Here is a 24,208-nt window from a genome sequence, read left to right as displayed (position 1 = left end):
AAAAAAGAAAAATAAAATAAAGAGGGAGAAATTATGACACTGGTTCTTTGGCACACAGCTTCCAATAGAGGGGAAAGTAAAAACAACAGAAATAATTAAAGTTCTCAAATCCCAGCAGCAGCATTTTAGTCGACTGCACCGTTCAACTCCGCAAGTTTCGGAAAGGAAAGGAAAAAGTACTTGTCCCCTCTAAGAGAAAGGGCTCCCATGAACCTTCATCCATCCACCGACACGCAGCCCTTTTTTAGCTATTACAAAAGAAAAAAGGTAAGTCCTGTGACTCGTGTGATTAAAAACCTCTATCAACCCCCCTTAAGTGCAACTTAAAAAAGTGCAACAAACTATTTAAAACTATATACAGCAGCTCAGAGATCAGTTATCCCGTCCAGTTTCAAATCCAAAAAAAAAAAAACACAAACAAAAAAGCCCATCCAGTTCTGTTGCAAACCCCTCGATTTACAACTTTCCACCAGCAGCCCCCAGACACAAATTGCAATAATGTTAAAAGCTGCCAGGAAAGAAAAAAATCTCTCATTTCAAACGACTTAAAAACTGTTTTAAGAGTGTAAAAAGGAACTGGTAAAAACCCTCGAGCGTAAAATATGAAATATGATTTGGTTTAAATGAAGAGCAAAGTCTCCTTGTTGTTACAGTAAAAAACGCCAGCTGAACATTCAAGTTTATGCCGTTCAGATGGGGGTTAAATGAATGGAAAGGCACTGTATGGCAACTGCAAAAAAATGGAGCCAATGAGACCTGCATTATTACCATCAGTATTGCAAGGAATGTAAAAAAGCGCCTTTAATAAATAAAAAACCTAGGTGAAGGCATCTGCATAAACACCTTCTCAACACGTGGCCCTTTTTTATTACTATTTGTTGTTGTTTTTTTTGCTTCTCATCAGCAAACTAGGAACCAAAGTCTGGGAACTGCAGAATCGCCTGAGGGGCGCTCCCCTCCCCCTCAAAAAATCCCCCCCAAAACACAAAACCCGACAAAATTCACTGTGCATTAGTGCAGAAACAAAAAATAAAAAACAAAAAATAAGAAGACCAGCAAGTGCAAACGTGAATGTAAGATTTTTTCGGTTTTTCCCCCATTAGTCCTCAGGAAGCGCGTTCCCAGCCTGGGTCTGGCGCCAGCAGGCACGCTCCTGCGCTCTCCCCTGGGCAGGTTAACAAAAGGACTTTCTCCTGCGCCTGCGGTGGCCCCCCCACCCTGAAATAAATCACGGGCAGCCCCTTTAGCTGGAGTCTCTGTTCTTCTGGTTGCGCATCAGCGGGCGGTGGTGGCGCAGGACCTCCATGGAGTGCTGCCAGTGCCAGCAGGAGCGGCAGAAGTACTTGAAGCAGATCTGCGGGGAGAGCAGAGGGGGAATGCTGTGGGGTGGGGGTCTCCAGGACACTGGGGAAGCGGCATTTCCCACCCCCTCGCTCTCTCCAGTTTTGCAGCCCGTGAGCCCATGCCATGGCATATCTCTGAAGGAAGGAATTCCAGCAATGCTGTTGGAGGGCATGGTGTGAGGGTTGTGCTGAGCTTCCCCGTACAAAAAGGGTTGAAAAAAACCCATCAGGATCTGGGCAAGAAGCAGCCTTCTGGTGGCAGTTTGGTATTTTTGGCCTGAGGTAGAAACAGCAGCCAGGCTCTGCCGGTGCTTGCTGTGCTCCCATTGCCACCTCGCCCATCAGGGCCGCTCATCTCCCATTGCCACCTCGCCCATCAGAGCCGCTCATCTCCCATCCAAACTCCGCAGGAAACCTCCAGACTCTGGCTGAGAAACTTTGGCTGACCTCTGCTCACTGCAGGCAGCCCCAGGACTGATGGCAGGGTGAGGACACCCCAATTTCCAGCTCATCACAGCTCGTGGAGCAGCTGTCTCCCTTCAGGGTCAACCCCTGGCATACAGGAAAGCCTCACCTGGTCTCTGCAGAAGAAGGGGCCGGGCTGGGTGCTGCAGACTTGGCACATGGAGTCCTCCAGGTATGGGTCAATCTGAACCTGCGTGAGAACCAGGCGGTGGACACAGAGCAGTGCTGGGGACACCGACCCACCACCCAAATGCAGCATCAGCACCCCTCAGCTGGTGGAGCAGTTCACCACGTCCTCCTGCTTCCACCACAGGTGGTGGTGCTCTCAGCAGTACCACCCCTTACACACCAATTCAACTCCCCATAAGCTTCACTCACCTTTTTAGTAAACTTGGTAGTTTTGATCTCCACAAATGCAGCCGTCACTGCCTTCAGATAGCTGCGCTGGTTGTTAAAGGTGACACGGCCAGACCCTGGGACAAGCCAGACCATAAGCGTTAGGCTGAGCCGGCACCTATGGTAGGGACCAGTGGGGGCCGAGATGGAGCTGCTGCCAGCACCACCCCTTCCCCAGCACAGCTCAGTCATCAGAGGTTGTACCCACAGCTGGAGATCATACCCACAGCCTCACAGGAACCCCCAGGGAGATCATACCCACAGCTTGCCCCCAGGAACAAAAGCACAGCGGGCAGGTGGGAGCAGAAAGGGTTTTCCCAGACATTTTCCATGTGCTTTACAGACAACCCCAGGCTGGTTAAGGGGGTGAGCTTAAGGGCAACAGTGCTCCCAGGACTGAAGGGAGGCTGCCAGGGTGCTACTGAAGGCACCTGAAATAAGCTGGTGCCAAGATAGCTCAGCAGCTTTTATTTTAAGCCTCCCACTCATCCCAGAGCCTCACATTTTGCAGCCTCACTGCCAGTCCTGCACCATGCATTTCCAGCCAAGTTTTGTTAAGCTCCAGGAGAACTTATCTGTGCTTACCTGCGAGTTTCTGCATCTGTGCTTATCTATGAGTTTCTTTACTGAGCATAAGGGGAGCTTTGGCTGTTACACAGCAGCCCTGCAGGAAAGAACTGGAAAGCCTGGTTCTGGTTTCTCAGGGGGTCCCTCCTCTTCTCAGAGGATCACTTCCATCTCTTAGTGGGACTCCCCCAAAAGCCATCTGGGCAATGGCTTTCTCTGTTGGCCCAGCTCACCTTCCACAGGAAAACCGGCACAAGGCAGGGCTTCCCCTGAGGAGCCTTCTACCAAGGCAGGGGCAGCCACCAAGCAAACCCAGGGCAATACCTCAGCCCAGGAGATGCTTCCATCAATACTGAACAAGATTACAGCACAGTTTAGTTACCAAAACTGTGTTAATTGCTGCAACTCTAAGACAACTTCAAAGGTGGAACCATCAGTCTGCTGATGGGAGCCAGACATCTCACCTATTTAAGGTGGACTTTATGATCTTAGAGGTCTCTTCCAACCACATGAAGCCACAGGAAGTTTTAAGGTCATGCTCTAGGAGCTCACAGTGCAAGCATGGGGCAACCTGGTGTGTGAGAATTCATCCATGGTCCTACAGGAGCTAAGGATTTGCTTAAAGCCTCCTACTTCCATTCCCAGCCCCTTGGGACTGTCCCCTCAAGGACAAAAATATACAGCCCTGCCTGGAAGGTGGCATCTGAGAGACTTCATCCTTTGCACCTGCAAGAGGAGAGTGGGTCTACCTGCCCAGAGGTCAAGGTTCAGGGCAGCAAACATTCATGGTCTCAGCCCCATCAGAAGAGGGGACTGCAGTCCAGGAGTTGCTCACCATCCCCAGTGCCTCTCTGACCTGAGGAAGGTTGATGTCCTGAGCAGAGGTGGGCAAGACAGCCCCCAGCACACCCAGGAAACCTCTCCACTTGTGTTACTGTCTGTGTTTGCCCTGACAGGCAGCAAGGGCCAGGGTAAGACTCACAGCCACCTCTGTTCTGGAGATTGAAGAGCTAACGCAGCATCTAACAACCATTTCACAGCAGTGAACAAGAGCAGAAAACCCTTCGGCAACGCATAAAGAGAGATTAAAAACCTCAAGCTGCTCTGGAATGATCTAGGACCTTCCAGTTCTCAGCTACATCAGTGCCACCAGCCTTGGGCAGTCCTCACCATCAAGGGACTGAGCAAGGGGTGCTGCCACAGCCTGCTCAGAGCACACCACGGGTGACTGCTGACCCTGGTGGGATCACCACTTACCAATGGGATACTTGTGCTTGTCCGTATCAATGCCAGCATAGACCACCCCTCCAAACAGGTCATACATGACGGTTGCCAGGGCCTCGGCATTGAGCATCCCGTGCAGAGCCCCCACAAACACTGTCTTGCTGGGATCGAGCCGCTGTGACGGGCTGCGCACAAAGTTGCTGTCTGCCAGTACCCATGGGATCACCTGCACCTGAAACCAAAAATAAGCAGGGCAGTTGGCCAAGGGCCTGCAAAGCCACATGCCACTCCGCTCCTCAAGATTCCACCCCCAACCTGCAAACACTGCTTTGTTCCTGCTGCTCAGGGTCCACATCCAGGGCACTACAGCTCTGGGGCTCCAGACACTTTTGGAGAGCCCACAGGCAATAAAACCAACCACCACACCACGCTGCTTCCAGCCAAACTGGCACCCAAAACACCGGTCCCTCAGGGGTGGCAGCCAGGAAACAATGCATGCACAAGGGGATTTTACCTACTGTCTGCACTGAAGCTTACAGCCCTGTCAGACACCTCCCTGTGCAGAAGCCTGTTAGAAAAGATCAATGAAACAACCCACCCGCTGCCAACGTCAACAGGAGCTTCTATCTGCCAGACAGCTGATACCAGGCTCCAAAGAGGAGAAACTTCTGCCAGAGCTAAATCACCAAGCACAAAAGCGCTGCCAACAGCCAGACACTGGGAGAGCTGTCTGGAGTACAATTAAGTTTGTGCCTGTCTAGATAAGAGCCGAATCTCAATTCTTGAGCTCCACAAGCTCATGCAGCAGTACTTGGTCTGTAGCTAAGGTCCCTCTTTACTGGGAGGCCAACCTGGCAGCCTCAGTCCCTCCAGAGCACAGGTCAGGCAGCCAAGGCTGCACAGAGGAACAGCTGCAGTTACAGCTGTGGATCTAAAATACCTGCCTGCAGTGAGAATGAAAGCCATTTGTTCTGTGAGCAGCTGAGGTCTAATAAAGCACCAAAAGGGATCAAAGTCTGTCTCCACAAGCAAAAACATGCTCAAAGAAGCACAAAGCAGTAAAAATCCCTGTTTCTGTGCTCCTTTTCAGCTGAAGCTGCTCAGCTTCATGAAGTCAGGGTCTCCCACGGATCCAGGAGCTCCAGGTCACAATTCCCGACATGAGCTGTTGTGAAGGACACAAACACCAACCTAACCCTTCCCCTCCTTGCCTGTGTCCGGCCCTACCACAGGAACACATCAATTAAAGACAGCCAAGAGCCAGTTTGACTTCTGCTCCTTTGCTTTAGCCTGGCTTTCCTGGAGCAGAGTAACACTGCACACCCCTTTGTCCCCAGGGGCCTCACCAGCATCCCCTGCTGTCACCTGCAGGGCTGCTCACCTCTTTGCAGCGCATCCTGCGGCTGGACATCTTGAAGTAGTACTCACTGAGCCCGTCGGGACTCAGCAGGTCCTGGGAGCACGCCTGGAGCAGAGCACGCACAGATTTCTCCGACTCAAACACCAGGTAGACATATCCTTTAGAGGCAAAGGGAAAGAAACCGCAGTTAGAAGTGTAGAAAGGAGAAATATATCATCCCAGTGCTTTAAAAAAAAACAACCCTCCCAACCTTAGAAAAAAACCAACAAACAAACCCAAACCAAAACAAAAATCACTCTCAGATGCATTGTAGATACTTTGGATGACATGTCACTTGCTGTTCCCAATCCTTTCTAGGGCAGGGCAGCAATTTGCAGCAGCTGCCCCCCAGACCCTATGTATGAGATCCAGGCATGACACAGATCCTGGCCATGCTGGAAAAGCACAAGCACAGTGTGGCACAAGAGGGGGCAGGCTGTCCACGTCAGTGCCATTTGAGACACTGTCCCCCACCCACAAAGTCACATCTAGATGTGGCAAGCGGGCACCACCTGCCTGGCCACAGCATGGTCTGCAGGAAAGCAAGACTTTGCCTCACATTTTGGATGTCTTGGCTCAGAAGTGTAAGTTGAGGGCTTGAAAAAAAGTCATTTCCATCAGTGCCAGTGCTCTGTACCTCACAGTACTCTGGTGACTGGAGGACACCATGAGGCACCACTGAGCCTACAAACCCATCGTTCCTCACCCCATAACTCTTCACTGCTTATACAGCGCATCAGCCCAGCCACTTCAGCTGGCATTAGGCCCCAGAGGCTGCTCGGCTCACAGCCCCCACAGCCTGCCAGCTCGCTGCAGATGCACGTTCACATGGGCTGCGCACGCTTTATGCCAAGAGCGCGTATACTTTGGGTGCTGGCGCTCGCAGGGGGGGCTGGTGGCCATCGCCCAGAGCAAGACAGCCCCACACAGGGCTCCAGAAGCACCAGAGAGGATCTCCCCCACCCCACACTCCTGCCCAGCCCCATGAGGGATAGCAGGGACAGCAAGGTTAGAGGTGGCAGTGCTCTGCAATCCTGGTGCTGACCCAAGTGAGAGCAGGACATTTACCCTAGGGTGCTCTATACCATCCAGTCACCAGCATGCAGCTGTACCATCCCAGCATCCGTGCTGTAACATAGCATGGGGAAAAAAGTAACCCTACCGTGTCGCTATTACCTTTAGGCATATTACCTTTGGGAGGGCAGCGTGGGTGTTTGCCATCCTTACCAGGCCACTCCACACTCAGGGAGCCAAACACACGGAAGGTGTTGATCAGTCCAGCTACAGATGGAAGGAGATAAGTCAGCATCCCCTCAAAAAGCACCACCCTATACCTTCCCAATAGCAAAACCCAAGGCTTCAGCACAGGCCCAGGGGCTGCTCACCTTCCGTAATGTCCCACGGGACTCCTCCCAGGAACACTTTGCAGGAGTAAACGGGGTTCTTGTAGTTTCGGGGAGGCAGCTGCCCACTCCAGGTGCAGGTCGCTTCATTCACAGCTTGGACAAGCACAACCCACACTCAGTACAGGACTGTTTACTTCCCGCTCTCCCGTAGGTCTCCAAGCAAATCCCCATATTCCACAGCTACAGGTTCAGCAGAGCTGCAGCAGCAGCATGCAACTGCCCATACATTCTGGCTGTTTTTCTGTCACTGGGCAGACCCACAGTCAGGCTTGTGCATGGAGAAAGGTCTGATCTGCTGCAAACTCATGTCCAGCCAAGTTATCTGCACAGAAGCTGCCTACATACCCTCCCAAAAGCACAGGACCACTGTGATCCATGCACTGAAGCCCGCTGAGACCCACCATCCAACTTACCTGCTGCTTGCCTGTGAAGCCTGGCTTCTCTTTCGATACTGAAGGGGTCTTCTGGAGAGTCCAGGAGATCCCAGGAAGGCCACGCAGATGCTCCAGGCCATCTTTTTGATGCACTGGCTGGAGGGGAAGTGACTGCAGCCAGGGCAGCTTGATCTTGATCCAGCCGGGATCCCACTCCCATCTTTAGGGGGTCTCTTGACACCCCACTGAGGGGCAGGAAGGGCAGAGGCGGGGAGATACGAAGGCTTGACTGCAAGAGAAAGTCCACATTAAAACCCAGCTTCTGATTAAGAGCACATAATACTGGAGGCTATACCTCACACTGGGGCCCTACCAGGCAAGAGGAGAGGCTCTTGGTGATCTCCTGTTCTCCTGAGATCCTCTGAGGTCTGGCAGAGGCAGGAGAGCAGCTGCCTCACTGGTCCCAGCAGCCCAGAGCTGGCACTGATAGGACCACAGTTCCCCTGGGAAAGGCCTGCCCCTGCAGCCATTTCCCATACCAGATTATCAGCAGCGAGGATCGTAAAGCAGGAGATGTCTTGCAGACTGCAAAGCCAACAGTCACCCTCTGCCTGCATGACCTCAAGGACAGCTGCCACCCCCAGGAGGAGCCTCATGTTCTGCTTCAGGCCCTGCCTGCAGCAGGCAGGGCTTGCTGGCAGCACCCATCACAGACCAGCTCCCAGGCCTGCCCAACCAGGGTGGGGGCTCAGCTGGCTGCAGCTCCAACTGCTCACAGGTTTAACATGCCTCTCCCAGAGCAGAAGGAGTAAAAAGCACAGATTAATAAACCAGCAGGGATGCAAGACGCTCTGTGTGGCTTATTGAGTGCCAGCCGCTCTGCAGATCCAGCCACACGCTGCTGCGGCACAGCCGCCCACGCCAAGGCCGTGCTGGGGAAGACCTGACCTTCACCAACAAGGCCAGCACAAAGCCTTGATGCAGCCACTTACAGCACGCCCTGCTCAAGATGCTGGCTCTCCAGGGTGCATCGTAAGAGAATTAACTCCACATCAAACCAACTGTGTCCTTCACGCCTACCCCAACATGGGGGTCAAGGCCACAGCCGCATCACAGCAGAGCCAGGAGCAGCTCAGCTTTAGCCTCAAGTCCTGAGGATGAGCCCCACAGCAGCACCCGCAGCGCTGGCCAGAGCCAGGCTTGTCCTGCTGGCACCCAGAGCTGCCGCTCCCACTGCAGCACAGACTGGGTCAGCAAGACAGACACTCGCCAGCTTCCAAATTTAGCTGTGCTTTAGGGAACAGGAGCAGGCTAGACCCAGTTTGTTCTAGAAGAAACAGCCCTGAGATGAAGAATTAGTCAGCAAACTGGAAGGGCAGTGAAAGACAGAGAGGAGCTCCTGAGAAGCCCAGGCTGGAGCCTGGAGGCGCTGTGCTGATCGACCACCTCCCTGCTGTGATCAGGGCACACTTTCCTGCCACACTCCAGCTCAAACACTCAGACTCCTCCAAGAGCTACTTTAATCCATTAGGGCTGCAAGCATTGAGTCAAAAGGCCAAAATATTATTTAGAAGGAAAAAAAAGATACTGCCAGTCTGTGCTGCATGAACAGCCCTTCTTCCAAATCCTGGGCTGCAGGAGAACTTTGCTAAGTCAGTGTGGGCTCCCTTTAGCACTCCCCTTCCTGAGCAGGCAGGGCTGCAGTTTGCAGCCCCCCACAGCTCTCCCATGCTCCCCAGAAATGCAGCAAGGCACCAGGAACCACAGAGCGGGTGCAAGGCCCAAACTTACAATCAAGTCTGAGAGGTGGTCGGAACCAGAGCTGAACCCACTGGTGTCTGAGTCTGAGGGGCTGCTGGAGCGGGAGTCCAGGAGGGAACGGGAATCCAGGCGGGAAGTCCTCAGCGTCTGCGTGGAAAACTTTTCCGACAGGTCTGAACCAAGGGGGTCCAGAGGCAGGAAACCCAGCGGGGGCTTCCCTAGGACGTTCCCGAGAGGGTTACTCAGCATGTTGAGAACTGCAACAGAGAAAGAACCCGTTGGTGCTGCAGTGTGATGCAGCCCCTTCCCTCTCAGCTCCCAGTTATGGACCTCAAATGCTCCAGACAGGTCCATGTGTTACATTAGCATTTCTGCTGCCAGTGCTGGAACAAGCTGGGACCCAGCATTACCCACACAGTTGTAGCAATGGGAGGGACACAGACTGGGCCCACAACCAGTGTTTGTGGCACACACCAATGGCCAGGCTGAGAAGAGCGGGCCTGGCCCACCAGCAGGCTCAGAGATGGGAGGCCACACACGTGAGCCCCAACAGGAGCCGGCCATGGGCAGCCAGCGACATGCCAGCCTGGCCTGCAGACAAAGGAGATGATTCCCAGTCAGTGGTGACTGCTGTCCCCAGTACACGTTCACAACAAGCCTGTCTGGTCAGGCCTTTGCCCAAGAGCCGACAGACAAGTACGCGCCAGACTGCTTCCCTCACACAGCAGCAGGTTTTCCTCCCACTGAGAAGGATCAAGGGAAGCAAATTCCTCTCCTCAAACTGAGCCACCCCTCCCCAAGCAGAGCACCAGGCCACCGAGGGGGTCACAAAAGTCCCATCCTGCTCCATGGGTCAGCAATGTGGGGCCAGCTGCCACCCAGGAAGGGAAGTGCAGGGCAGGCTCAGCCGTGGGAGATCCCACAGGGGCACGACACCAGCCAGCTCTATTGAAAGAGGAGCAAGTCTCAGCAAGCTGAATGTGTCCCCAAACCAAATGAAAAGAGCAACGCACTCAGAAATGGTTTTAATTATTCAGAGGCTGCAAAACAAGGCAGCTTGCCCTGGAGCTTTCAGTTTTCAGCAAAGCAAGTTTGGGACCCAGTCGATATCCTCCAGCCCCACCTAATCTCAACCAGCCAGGACCACAAGGTTTTTATTCAGATTTTCAGCAGCTTTTGTGCAGAAGAGGATTAATCATCTAAAATGCTGCCCAAACCAGGTAAGTAAAAAAATGCCATCATATTCGAGTGCACTATGCTCAGATACCAGTATCAACTCAGTGCCAGCACCAGAGGAAGCTTCCAAGCATGCCCAAAGCAAGATGCTGGGATGTACCAGTCCCACACCACATTATGCAGCGGCGTACCTGCCAACTCTAGGGAGAAGCCTCAAACCACCGCCAAAAACCCCAGACAGGTACAGGTGGGTCCTTTATGTGAAGCATCTCCCTCATCCTGAGACAGGGCTGGTCTGCGGAAGCTGTCAGTGATAGTCACAGCATCTTCCCACATTTGCAGAGCCCTGCAAGCTCCCCCAGTAGAGGTGCAGACTCATTTCAGCCGCGGCACAAGACTGCAAACTCACCTCTGACCACACTTGGGAAGGGATCACCTGCCCTTTGAGTATCAGGAGCACCTGTGCTTACACCCCAACCCCGCAGCTGCCGAAAAGCCTTGCTGGCCCAGCAGTACTTACCCTGGGCAGAGCTCGAGAAGCAGCACCACAGGCTGCAGTGGGTAAAAGCCAAGGGAAAGCTGCTGCAGACAGCTGCGCTGGAGAGGAGACCGCTCCCTCCTAGGCACAGCGCAGAGCAGGGCAGAGCATCTCCCAGCCCAGGCAAGCTGCACTCCGCTGGTTTGCCGACTTCTCTGAAGCCACGTGATGCGTTTAAAAATACAGCCAGGGTATTGTTCAAGGGAGACAGCTGAATTTGTTAAACAGGCTCAAAAATCTGATTAGTCACTAAACAGTACAAGAGTCAAAGCAAAGCAGCTGATCCCACGGCCCAAGCTTCACCGCCAAAAAATGCTCCAGCACCAAAGTCCTCCTCCTCAGGCAGGGTAGGGTGGGTTTGTAACGCTGGGCAGGGAGCAGCCCTGCACTGACCCTGTGTGCACAGCATTCCTGGGGACCTGCAGCAGCAAATGCCACGCAGATTGCTGTCAGGCAATGCTATCCTGCACCTCATCGCCTGGTAATCCACGATGTGGGATCAAAACTCCATCTGAGATCATCAGCAAGGGTTTGGGGGCTCACTGGGAGCCCCCAGAGGTGTCAGGAGGTCCAAGTGCTGTGCCACATTTGTTTCACCTCCGTCTCTGCCACCACGCTGGCTTGCCTCAGCCACTGCTTACGCACTTGCCCCCAGCACTGCTTAGCTCTCACCACAGCTAGAAAACCAGTAAGGCCAGTATGAGTGCATTCAAGCAGCAATATCACTGGCCTTTCAAGGGATTTTCCGTCTAGGCATCTGAGTTTCAGCACCTACCACCAAGTAAAATCCTGCCAGCTACAATGGCCCCCAACCTCTTGTCCTGGAAGCACTGACATCCAGCTGTTGAGAGATGGATTTTATCCCCTCCAGAAGCTTTGACAGGTCTGCACAGGCAATGCTGGCTCCACTGAGCTCATTGGAGACCCCACAACACCCCAGCGGGTCTGACTCAGCTTCACGTGGTACCGACAGCCACTCACAGGGATAGCAGGAAGAAAAGCCTCAGCGTTTCTTCCGGTTGTGTCCCCTGAAGCCAGCCTGCGCAGGTAGCCTAGGAAACATCAGCACAAGAGACCAGATCTTATTTCTCACCCCCGCAACACTGCTCTAACTCCCTGCCTGCAGGGTTACACACTAAAACTCCTCCTTGGGGATGGGGTACAGGAGCCTGACAAAGGCCGCCCACCTAAAAAGCCCTCAAGACATTTGGGCCACTCAGTAAACCCACAGTTCTTACAGGGAAGGTGGCCTTGTCACCAGACAGCTTGCAGAAGAGAAAAAAAGACATCTCCAACATGCACATGAGATGTGTCAGCAATTTCCAGTGCCAAAGAGAAGCACCAAACACCAGGTAACAACTCAGACTGAAAAAAAAAAAACAAACCCTAAGCACAAGCAGCTAAGTATTTTTCACATCTGTGGTGGAAATTTTAACTGAAGGACCAAAGCGTTTCCCACTCATCCGCTTACACACAGCGGCCGGACATCCAGAGGGCAGCAATTTGCAGAGCTTCTGGAACTTGTCATGCCTCCACTAGGAGCTGCAGGAGAGGCACATGCCAACGCTCCTTTGCAGGGGGACAGCAAAAAAGGGAGCTTTTAATAGAAACTCCACTCTGACTTTTGACTCACTGCTGCAGCTTTAACGACTGAATTCAGAGCCAGCGTGCTCCATCTTTGAGCACACCAGCCAAATGCTGACAGATTTAAGAGCTCAGTGGAGCAGTCTCGATCCCAGCGTGGCACTCCTCCAGATTGCCAGCAACTTGGGCCGCTCTCTAGAGAACAAACCTTTTCCCAACCACTCCTCCCGAGCTGAGCTTCCCCCAGTAAACACTACCGGGACAATGCTGCTGCAACACGGCCTCTTAATCCCTGCATCATCCCGGGGCCCCTAAGGACACCACAGGGAGCACATGCAAGTGCCTTGGGCCCATCTCACCCAAGCCAGACGCTTCACCACAGTACTGAGCGCACAGCAGGGGTCTCAGAGGGTGGCTAATTGCAACCCAACTGGTGGTGGCCAACTCTGTCCTGTAGACCCCAAACTATCTTTTGAATCCAGTTACCAACACCTGAGCTACCACGTTTAAGATTAATTTACCCAATCTCAAATAGATTACTGTACAAACTGAAATTCACAGTACACACCTTGGCAAAGGCATCCCACAGCAAGATGCCCAATCCCACCAGCCTCAGAACAGCATTTTTTCTTCCACGTGCCTTTCAGACTTGCAATTTAACATTTTCAGCACCTCAAAGCACATAGCTTTCTTCCCTGCATAATCTGCAGCCATTTAAGAATGACACCTTCTTGGTAGCTTTGACCAAGCCCATTTCATAAGAGATAGATGTAAAAATGAGCCCTAAGGAACTGGGGTTACCGATGCTGGCAGCTCAAGGAAAGGCTCTGGGTAAAGAAACCACCTAACCACTATGCCAGTGACAAATGATACTTTAATACCTCAAATAAGACCTTAAGATAAGGGCAGCACTACACACAAAGCATCCACCGAACTTATTCCTGACAGCTGGAGTTGCCAAAAAGCTGTCTTCTGAACAAGCACTTCTGCTTTAGCTTGGGTCCACAGGAGACCACCCAGCAGAAGCAGCCAACAGCACGACAGCAGAGCAGTGCCCGCACTCTTTGTTTTTGTTTTAGCCAAGTTACTTGGAAACCGAGTCTTTCCCAGACTAAAAAAATCCCTCTCACCTCCCAGGTCCTGCCGCTCAAGATCTTTCTCCACACATTAGGGGAAGCTTCCCCACAGAGGAAGAAACCAGCATTTGCCACAGGGTGACACATTGCTCGGCCTCATCACAAGCCTGACAGCACACATCACCATGTGCACACACAAAATTCACGTGAGCATATCAGAATGCCAGGCCCTCGATTCTTACAAGCAACATCTGGCACCCACACACTTAATGCCCAGGCAGTTCAGCACCACATTTGGCAGCTGCACAGGGTGTTAGATAGGCACATGCTCGTGCTTTTTGAAGTCATGCTCCGAATTACGTATTTCAGCCTTTGAAAGCTCACCCTGCAGCTGGAGAAAGGCCATTTTTAGAAGGTACCAGGACTCACACGAGCAGGTCCATGATGCTGAGCCCTTCAGTGGGGCACTTCTGCTGGCTGGGACCACCAGCAAGGTCAAAACAAAGGCAGATTTCAGTCTCCTGGGGGGAGATACCAGAAGTCTGCCTGCTGGGGGATTACTCAGCACAGGAGGGATGGCAGACTGTCAAGTCCTCCCCTTCACCCAGCAACTCATGCTGGAAGTCCGCCCCTTTTGCCCCTGTCTCCTCACAGAAGTGAGGAGATCGATAGGAAAGCTCTTACCAAGGGAAGTAAGGCAGAAGAGGTGGGTTTCAGTGCCACCACACTTCTGTTTCCACTTGGAGACAACCTGCAGTGCCCAGAGGCTGCGGAGTCAGATGTGCATTTGGGGCAGGGTGGTGGAGGAGGGAAGCAGCGTGACAGAGGCCCTGGAGACTGAACACAGTGCATTTTCTTTTGTCATTCGTCAAATAAGCTTGTAAAGAACAAGAAAAAAGGCTGATGTCCTAAACAATAGCCTGCTGCAGTTCCAGAAAAACAGCTCGTCTGCAGTTTTTACTGCCCAGCCAGACTCTACCCTGGTGGGGTGGGAGCAGGCTGAATGTTTTAGTCAGCCAAAAAAGCAGCACCTCCTACAGACACTAAGCAACTCCATGGCAAGAGAAACATTTGCATGTCTGAAAGGCAAACAAGCACCTTAACCACCTCCTATAGCTACAGTCAGTGTTCCTGTAGCTCATCAGTGACACAGCCAGACAGGCTGCCAGAGGGAGTTTCCTCCTCCATCACACAAGCACCAAGCTGCTTAAAATCCAACCTGCTCCCTGCAAGGGAAGGGTTGAACCCAACCTGCTCCCTGCAAGGGAAGGGTTGAACCCAACCTGCTCCCTGCAAGGGAAGGGTTGAACCCAACCTGCTCCCTGCAAGGGAAGGGTTGAACCCAACCTGCTCCCTGCAAGGGAAGGGTTGACCCCAACCTGCTCCCTGCAAGGGAAGGGTTGACCGATGCCCCAGACCACTCTTAAGTGAAGTTTTAACATTTGAAGCCTGCAGCCATGGGACCTCACCATGACTGCGAGGAGTCAGCACATGTGCAGCTGCAGCATGGGGAACACAGGGGGCACCAACCAAACCTGTGATGGCAGATGTGGGGCTGGCAACACACAACACACGGAGCTACAGGGAACAGTCAGGCTCTCTCAGGTGCACAGGGAAACATGGAAAAACTGCAGCAAGAGAAGCAGCACAAAAATTTCTTCCTCTTAAGTGGAGCAGCCATGGGACAGGGTGCAGAGAGGTGGAGGCGATCTATCCTTGGAAGCTCATCTGAGCAGCACATTGGATACCTCCAGAGGCCTTGTCCAGCTCAAATCCTCCCTGTTTCATTATAATCTCATCACTCCAGTGTCTCCAAGTCACTGCTGCTAAGAGAAAAGCCACCTGAAGTCAGATGCACGCACCCTCTCCAAAGCATCACGACAGAAGCCTCGACCATCTTGAGCCAACTGCCAACTTTCACAAAAGCAGCTCCCAGCACTGCAGATGCTATCAAACCAGCAGCAACCACCACCTGAATAGGAACTAAGGCGCAGCCCTTTTATGTTTCTGAACTATGAAAGAGGAACTTCTGCCCTGACAGATTCTTCATTTGGGACAAAGAAGAACTGAGGATATTCAGGTGGCTATTTCTGGTTTGCTAAGAAGTGGGCAGGGGAATTAAAAAAAAAAGGCAGCATGATCCCACAGACAAACCACAGAATTAGAGTCAGGACACCTGAGGTCTATTCTTGGTTCTGGCACCAACATGGTAAGTCACTCCCCCAGCATGCCCTGAAAAGAAATGGAAGCAGCTGCAGAACTAGGAACAGAGCAGCTCATTGCATGAATGTGTAGAGCACAGGTTCTCCTGCACCAAGGGAGCGGGACCTGGCTGACAACAAACCTCGCTGCTTCTCAAGGCAGGGAATTTACTACAGCATTTCTGGAAAAGGAAAACAGATGCTCAAGGTAAATATGAAAGTCAGTGAAGACAGCTAAAACTTGACTCAGGATTAGAAGTGCACAGGTAATTGTATTCAGTAAGCAGACTGCCACAATTGCATTTGTCTTTAAAAAGATCAGAACATTGAAATACAGCAGGGTTTAACATGTATCAGTCCCAGAGATATTTAAAAGCCAACATATTCAGGTCAAATTCTGCACAACAAGCTACAGCTTGGCAAACCTCAAGAACAAACACTTCTATATTTAAGTACCAAACTCCTCTCAATTATCTGCCGCAACATCCAGGGTGCAAACTCCGCAGCATGTGTTACTTTCCGTGTTAACGGGGATGAGTGACTCATTTCCACTGCAGGTTGCAGGGTGTCGGGTCCAGCAGGACGCCAGCTTTAGGAGAAGGTATGTCCTTTAGATAGGGGCAGGGGGAGCAGGCTGATGGCCAGACCCCTTTGGGCAAGGCAGCAGAAGAGCTAAAAAAGACAGGCTTTAGTCCCAAATGCCATCTTATTTGAGAAACAGCACACAGGCCTCGCTAAGGCGTTCGGCTGGCATAAAGCCACATTCTGTTGCTAGATTGGCACTCCCAGCACCACCAGTGATGGCTGCAGGTTTCCCAGTTTCCTTCCAGAGGTCTGCGCACCTCAGGTACCGAATGACAAGAAGCTAGGCATTTCTCTGTGGCCGTCTCAAGTGGATGCTGCTGTGTCAGAGCAGCCTCCAAGCTGGCAGCAGCACAGACATCACCTGTGATTCAGCTGTTTTGCCAGTGCCAAAGGGATCATGCACAAGGCGAGCGAGCCCAGAGACAAGGATACATACACAAGGTGCTGAGATGAAGGATGTGACAGCAGCTGGAGATGCTCTGCCCTTGCCCTCAGCGAGGCGGTGAATTCTGCCCCACAGTGGCATTGTGCAGCGGCTGCATGGTGGCAGCTCAAGGACCACAGCACCTTTGGGGAGCAGATCCTTCCAGAGCCAGCTCAGGGGAGGTGCCCATTTAAATGGGCCTTGTCCTGGGAACACTGAGGCAGCCCATGAATTAAATTTTTTTGGCTACTTTTGCCACCCTCCAGCAGCTTCCCTAACCTCCAGCAGCTTTCATACCCTCCTTTGAGAAGGAGGCCTGGCTCAATAACCTCAAGAGATCCCTTCCAACCTGAACTACTTTCCCAGCCCAGGAAGACAGCCTGTTAGGAGCACAGCAGAGTGCCTAGGAGGCCACCTTACAGCGGTCCCACACAAGAAGTAAGCTCGAGGGATTTCGGCTGTACAAACAGGTCAAACACCCCAGCAGCTCGCTAGCCTTGCCCCTAGTGTCACTGCAGTGACAGGCCACCCCGCATACCAAGCTACACAGCCTGGCTATAGCGCAGCACCAAGGACAAACTCAAGCCTAAGGCAGAAGCAGATGCTGAACTCTGCGCCTGTCCCACCAGAGCTGGGGAAGGGGAGGAGCAGGGATCACTCCTACCTTCAGGTAGCCCCAGCGCACTGGGAGAGCAGCTCCAAAAGCTGTGAGGAAGTCCAGGCAGTTCCCCTACCCAGCTCCAAGTGGAAGCCCTCAGACCTGCACGTGTTTTGGCATTTGTAATGAAGGCACCGAGCCAACAACGCAATCAGTGCCTCTTCCAGAGAGCTACTATGTTACCACTGATGAAGATGCGGCAAAGCCTTTCATGTCTGCTCTGCCCAGCAAGCGTCCCATCAGCTGCTTACCCATCTAGCGGTGCAGAGGTTGGAGAAACACCTACCCGCACTCACTCTCATTTGACCAGCACAATTTTGGGAATGAATCTTACCCCAGGCCAGAGCTTGTACACACCTAAACCACCCTGCCACTACCTCCAGGATCAATTGCAATGGGAAAAGTTGCCTGGGGCAGGTCAAAGGCACCAAACAGCAGCTCCAGGTGCTCTTCTTGGAGGGCAATGTGGTTGCGAAGGCTCCCTTCCAAAGGTTGAGTCAAAAATCTCATAGGAGCAGAGATGCTGGTTAGGTTCCTGCTCCAGTTACTCACCTATTTGCATCTTCTATTTCACAGCATCAGAGCAAACAAAAACAAATCTGTTTAGGAGAAGCTGCTTAAATGGAAGCTTTAAGAGGTGGATTAGGAGCAACTTCCATTAGAAACCAACTGTAAACTCAGAGGTTTGATACGTATTCTGTTAAGGCTCACACGCTGCTGCCACAAAAGCAGGCTGTGGCTATTAAGTGCTCCTTGCTTTCTACTCTCCAGCACAGCTGGCCCTGGCCAGCAGTTGAGCAGTCAGCCCAGAGCCCAGGCAGCTCTTAATGAAAGGAGCACCCATTAAGCATCCACACCAAGCATGTCCTCAGAAAAGCCCTACAAGAGCTAAGATGGCACAGGGCAAGCTTTTAGTAACGACACCTCAGGTACTCCTGGAATACAGCCACCATGCAGGAGATACTGTGCAAGTCACGCCAGGCCCCAGATTTTATTTCTCCCCATTCCAACATTATCATAATTAACCTCCACAGTCAGCACCACCATTTTCATGCTTCCACTAAGCCCTGAACAACAGGACAGGCTGCTCCAGAGGGACAAGGTTTAAAGCACACAGCCAGGCAAGCCCATCTTCATTTCAAGACAGCCAAGGACACTGAGAACATGGGGACTCAGGATCCCGACCAAAATCACCATGTCTTTGTTACTTGTTTGCCTGAATTGGGTGCAGGTCTGAGGCCAGCAAGAGGTGTTCTTGCCTCCTTGCTCCAGCACAACCAGCCACACCATTGGCAGGACAAAGGAACCTTTCACTGAGTCTTCTAGGCAGATTTGGGCTTAAATCCACGTGAGGCAGCAGATGAACTCCAACAAAGTGTGTCTCAGTCAGGGTGAAGTGCTCCCTTCCCTGGACCTGAAGCTCCTCTTTCATTAGAGGGCCGAAGAAAAAAAATCTTTCTTGGATACTTCAGTAAGAGCTATCCAGATGCTGAGCTCTTCTCTATCAAAGAGATCTTCCAAAACTTTCCTCTAACACAAAGAGAGGGATTTTCCTGGAATATGCAAGAGTTGAGGGCACACCTCGGCAGCAACCACCTTCTGTGGATGTTGTCTACCGAACTTTAGTAAGGCCTTGGACACCATCTCCCACAGCATCCTCCTGGAGAAGCTGCTGGGCAAGGCTTGGACGGGCACACGCTTTGCTGGGTGAAAAACTGGCTGGATGGGAGCACAGAGAGTTGTGGTGAATGGAGCTAAATCCAGTTGTGACCAGTCACAAGTGGTGTTCCCCAGGGCTCGGTTTTGGGGCCAGTCCTGTTTAACATCTTTATCAATGACCTGAATGAGGGGATTGAGTGCTCCCTCAGCAAGTTTGCAGATGACACTGAGTTGGGAGGGAGTGTTGCTCTGCCTGAGGGTAGGAAGACTCTGCAGGGGGACCTGGATGGGCTGAATCCATGGGCTGAGGCCAATTGTGTGAGCTTCAACAAGGCCAAGTGCCAGGTCCTGCACTTGGGTCGCAATAACCCCATGGACGCTCCAGGCTTGGGGACGAGTGGCTGGAGCTGCCAGGCAGAAAAGGACCTGGAGGTGTTGGTGGACAGCAGGATGACCATGAGCCAGCACTGTGCCCTTGCAACCAAGAAGGCCAATGGCATCCTGGGGTGTATGAGAAGGGGAGTGGTGAGTAGGTCACACACCAAGCAGAGAGGCAGATCCAGCACGGCGGATCCAACACCAACAGGAAGAGCTCACCTGCTCAGGCTGGGCTCACCTAGAGAGGCTGATGTCCTCTCTAGAAGAGGAGCTGATCATTCTGAAAATGCCCCTGCAGGTTAGCATCACAAACTTAGTGTTAACAGACTGGGTTTCGGATGATTTCCCAGCAGGCAAGTCTGACTGTCCCACATAGGGTTAGCCTCAGCCTTTCAATGTAGGGCAGGACGCACCAGCCAGACCAAGCAGTGGCACACAGGCAAAAACCAGCCAGGGAGACCCAAAATCCAAACACAGATCTGATTGTGTACTGCTGTCACCTGTTCTCCAGACAAAAATTGGATCAAGACCCCATTTGCTTGAGCTCCTTAAGGAACAGGGCAGCAAAGGTAAAGGATACCATCAAGGGCAGTCCCACCCCACTGCCTCTTAACCCCTCCTTGCCTCTGCAGAGGGATGAACTTGAAGGTTTTAATGCAAGCATCTACCTACTGTGAGGCTACTGTGAAGACGGGGAAATGCTGCCTCAAGAAATAAAGCTGGGGACAGCAGGACTGGAAGTGTTCAAGGCCAAGTTCCTGCAAGAGCCCCTCCCTGGGCCACAGAGCAGGTTCCTGGGACTTTAAGTATTTCCAGCCTGCCAGATCAAGCAGCAGCAGCAGGTTTTAGATGCTTTCCCTGCTATGAGACAGCAGTTCAGTCCTACAGCCAATAGACACAGGCAGCACAAGCCTGCAGCAGCTGCTGCCTCCCAGAGAGGCTCTCTCCAGACATCAGCTTCAGGGACCAGCACTGCATCTGGCACGCTCTCAAGGGCCGAACACACACCCTCAGCGTGTTACGGTGCTGGACCTAGAAGGAAAACCCCTTACAAATAAGTGTCTGGGTGCAAGGGGTTTGGCAGGCTTTGGGAAGGGGGACATAGACAGGACTAGGGCATACAGACTAGCAGCCTCGCTGCTCTCCGGCCTTCCCTGGCATGGCCCCCACCGGTGACAGGCACCTGATCCCACTGCACCAAGCTGCATGGTGACACCACCCTGGGAGCACAAGGTGACACTGGGAGGGTTTGCAGCCAAAGGTCCTTCCCAGGCTAAGAGCTCCACACTGGCAGGGACTACACAGGCAGGCAAGGAGGTCCCAGCTCATTAGTACTCAAGCACAGGCACTGCAGGGGACCACATCAGCAATATTTTTAGCCCGTTTGTTAGTTTTTTCGCATTTCCGCCCTTCCAGCCACCTCCCCATGGGTCCATGCAGCTGAGTCACTGCTGGAACCTTCCAAATGCTTGGGTGCCAGCAGCACAACAGTTCTGCTTGGCAGCACCATCCCTCCCCAGCCCCTAGAGACAGCCCAGTACTGACACTGCCTCAGCTGCTCTCAGGAGACCCTGACAGAGACCCCAGCCCTTGGGGCCAGGCCAGCTGCAGCCTCCCAGGCCTCAGCACTGGGCATCAGGAGCACCCAGACACTGTAGCATCCTCTGTGTCCTCCCTCTTTCTGTCACAGCGGAGCTAGGCCACCTGGAAGCATCGGCATCTACTGACTCAGATTCGTACAGCTTTCAGACAGAAGCACTCCTCCGTCACCTGGAGAGCATTTCACAGCCTTTCAGAAGGTGCTCCTGAACTACAAGATCTCCCCTCCCAAGGAGCTCCACATTGCCGCTCCAGGGATCTCATGGAGGTAAAAAAATGAGGCTTTGCAAATGTGAGAGGCAGGGGCAGGCAGAAGCAATACCACAGCTGTGCACAGATGCCAGCCTTTCACTTCTCCAGCCAGCGTACACCATGCCCACAGCTCTCAGAGCAGGAAAGTAACAGCAGCCCAGGCCAAGGAGCACTCCTAGCCCAGCTGCCACTCACTTGGGAAGGGAGGGTGTGATTAAGAGGGAGAACAGAGTCTCAGGACCATGACACCCCCAGCTATGCAGTGCTAGATCCTGTGCACAGCCTCTGCAGGCCTGAAACTACTCTGCAGAAGCAGCACAGCTGTATTTGGGCTGGTTTTACACCCCAGCCACCTTCCCCTTGCATACCGAGGGGAGTACAAGGAGCAAGAGGTGAGGAACAGGCCTCTCCAAGCCATATTGAGTGCTATCTCCCAGCAGTTGTCACCACAAGTAACCACTGGGTGCAGACCATCCAAGGCCAGGGCAGTGCCTGCAAACAGATCCTTCTCATCGCTCTTCCCAGGCCTCTGCGGCAAGCAGGAGCTCCAGCAGGATGCACTGCAGTCAGCAGGGGCACCTGACACCAGATACACCCTCTGTGAGCAGGGAGGTCACCAGAGCACCTTCAAATCCTCTCCAAATTCATCTTCCTCCTGAAACCTGAAGCCCCTCCGCTCTTGACAGCGCACCTGACCACCACCATGTCTGAGGTCTACTCATCCCCAGCACCCAACCTGTGAGGTACAAAGCCTGCCACGGGCTTTTGCAAGAGCTGCTTGCCTGCCTGCCGGATCGCTGCAGAGACATCAGTGCCACTGCCAAGACTGCCTGGCAGGAAGCCGGCCAAGAGAGCACTGCTACAGCAGATCAGGTGGGGCTGGGACCTCCACACAGAGCAGCAGCCTCTGCGTGACAGCCCTTGTGCTGCAGCACCATTGAGCTCTGAACCCCAGGCTGGCAGCAGCAGCACCACTGTCCAGCATGGCTGTTGCCAGCTTTAAGCATGCTCTTTACATTAAGGTCCTGTAACAGGTTCAACAGCCCATAGTCTGCTAGTAACCAGAAAGGGCTCAGTGCACAGCTCTAAGGCACCTGCCCAGCCCAGTGCACACCAATAACTTTCATTTCTCCCTCCTGCTTCAAGGTTTCATCTTGCAACAAAAAGAGGACAGATATCAAGAGAGCAGTATTCCCTGGTTTGTTCAGGGAAGCCGAGGGCCATGTGCTGGAGCAGAGCAAGACTTAATAAAGCTACTACAGCCTGACTGCAAGCAGACCCCAAGTGCCTGTGCTAGGGCCCACACCAAAGCCTGCATGCCAGGTCTTACAGAAATTCCATGTAGAAACTCAAGTGAGCTGTGCTGATGAAGCTGTTGTTTTAAACTCCATTCCCCCACAAGTGATTTTTTACAACACATGCAGCAACATTCACAGCTGTGTCCCAGAAGATCTCCCTATCCTGAGGGTAGCATCCCCTGGACATCAGAGATGATCAACAGTACCAGCTCACTCCCCCAAACATCTATGTGGGTGAACTGCAGCACCCAGGTCACCCCAGAATCTATCTGCATTCCTGTCAGCACCAACTTTACACCTGGGGCCTCCTGTGTCACCCAAGTCTGCACAGAGATGCACTACCCTTTTAACAAAGCAGCAGCATGCTGCTATAAAGGGATGAGTTTCTGTAGCAACCAGGCTGAACTTGTACAAACTCTGCCAAAGCACTAGATCTTTCCATGGACTGATACTGGAACAAACACCAGCATTTGTGAAACTGGTTTTTACAGTCCTCAAAGGCTGGGAAATTAACTCTTCCCTCTGTTTAACCCCTCTGCCCCAGCACCAGGCCAAGAAGATGCATTAAGTTTGTGCATGCAGCACCCCTTCGTTTCTCCTTCTGGGATTTTGACAGAGAAAGCTGGTGTCTCTGGAAGGGTTAACTGAATCCTGCATCACTCCTGCACCTCAAGAACTCCCCAGTTGCAAAACCAGACCAGAGAGGACTGAGGGGGAAGGGCAAGCCAGTCAGCAGCACATAGCTGCAAACCCACACCCTGCCGATCACATAGGTTTGTGCCAGACCAAAAGAGTTAAAAGCAAGAAGCCATTCCACTGCATCTCCTCCAGCCCACTGCTGGGAGCAGACCGCTATTTCTAGTGCAATGTGGGAGTGGGAGAAGGATGCCTCCAAGTCTTCCACCCAGCCTGTGAGCTGCCAGCTGAAGTTGTTAGCCAGGTACCAGCTGCACCTACCACACCCCACAGGCAGAGTCAGGCAGGCATCGCTGCTGTAGCGAAGCAGTGCTGCCTGGACCTTTGCAGTTGGGCAGAGAGAGGGTCCCCTCTGCAAGCATGCACACCCCTGCCTGCAGAGCTACCTGTCACCGGGGATTTTCTCAGGCTGCCAGAGTGAAGTTCAGCCTCCTGGCACCACACCCCCGCACCCACTCATCGAAATGCAGGGAGAGGATTTCTCCTCTTCTCTCAGTGAGGTTATTTCCTCCACCAGCATTACAGTACTTAGCAAAACACAAGCCTGGGCACTTCTTGTCTGCAGTGAACTGGCAGCAGAGCAGAGGGGGCTGTGGCACAGCCAGCCACAGCCTCCCCAACTTGACTGCCACGTTACACAAGCATTATTACAGGTTGAGAATCCCCCCATTGGTGACTGTCAGCACCCTGTTACATAAGCAAATCACTCCGCATTAGCTTTAAAACAGCCAAAAATAAAAGGTATCCAACAACTGTTGCTGTGTGTGTCAGCAGACTCACCGGACTGTGTACTGGTTTGTGCTGCAGCATCAGAGTCCTGGGTGCTCCAGGGTCTGTCCCACCCTGTCAGGTTGAGGGACTGCAGGCCAAGGCACAGATCGTTGGTGTCTGGGAGGCCACAGGAAGACTCTTGCGTGGACATGGGGAAAAGCATCCTGCTTGCCACTGCTTCTTCAGAGTCCTGGAAGTCTGCTCAGATTGAGAACAAACAGAAGCTTGAGAGTTCAGGGCTGCTTTTTTTTCTTTTTAAAGGAGTTTTCCGAAGCGTTAAGCCCCGAGTCAGATCTCGCGCCGCTCTGACACCACAGCTTCTGCAACCAGCAGTTGCACCCCAAAAGGGAGGGCTACCATATGTCCAGAAACCAGCAC

The 24,208-nt window shown here is 52.7% G+C and overlaps 1 protein-coding gene across 3 annotated transcripts in view; it reads right to left on the bottom strand.

The window, feature by feature from the left end:
- Nucleotides 1-1,243: 1,243 nt before the first annotated feature.
- CPEB1 (cytoplasmic polyadenylation element binding protein 1) overlaps nucleotides 1,244-24,208 on the bottom strand; it is a 32,904-nt gene continuing 9,939 nt past the window's right edge. The window contains exons 2-11 of one of the 3 annotated variants that reach the window (XM_010188380.1): nucleotides 23,840-24,028; nucleotides 8,966-9,192; nucleotides 7,214-7,463; nucleotides 6,780-6,893; nucleotides 6,571-6,675; nucleotides 5,377-5,513; nucleotides 4,029-4,227; nucleotides 2,187-2,281; nucleotides 1,918-1,998; nucleotides 1,244-1,354 (exon numbers count right to left, since the gene is read on the bottom strand). In XM_010188380.1, coding sequence (XP_010186682.1) covers nucleotides 1,244-1,354; nucleotides 1,918-1,998; nucleotides 2,187-2,281; nucleotides 4,029-4,227; nucleotides 5,377-5,513; nucleotides 6,571-6,675; nucleotides 6,780-6,893; nucleotides 7,214-7,463; nucleotides 8,966-9,192; nucleotides 23,840-24,028 — 1,508 coding nt within the window. Of the gene's footprint in view, nucleotides 1,355-1,917; nucleotides 1,999-2,186; nucleotides 2,282-4,028; nucleotides 4,228-5,376; nucleotides 5,514-6,570; nucleotides 6,676-6,779; nucleotides 6,894-7,213; nucleotides 7,464-8,965; nucleotides 9,193-23,839; nucleotides 24,032-24,208 lie in introns of all 3 variants that reach the window. The other 2 variants (XM_010188381.1, XM_010188382.1) reach the window with 2 other exon arrangements.

This window comes from Mesitornis unicolor, unplaced genomic scaffold (genome assembly GCF_000695765.1).
Source record: "Mesitornis unicolor isolate BGI_N332 unplaced genomic scaffold, ASM69576v1 scaffold25887, whole genome shotgun sequence".
Lineage (NCBI taxonomy): Eukaryota > Metazoa > Chordata > Aves > Mesitornithiformes > Mesitornithidae > Mesitornis > Mesitornis unicolor.
Note: the sequence above shows the minus strand (reverse complement) of the source record. Positions and strands in the feature narration are given on the sequence as shown.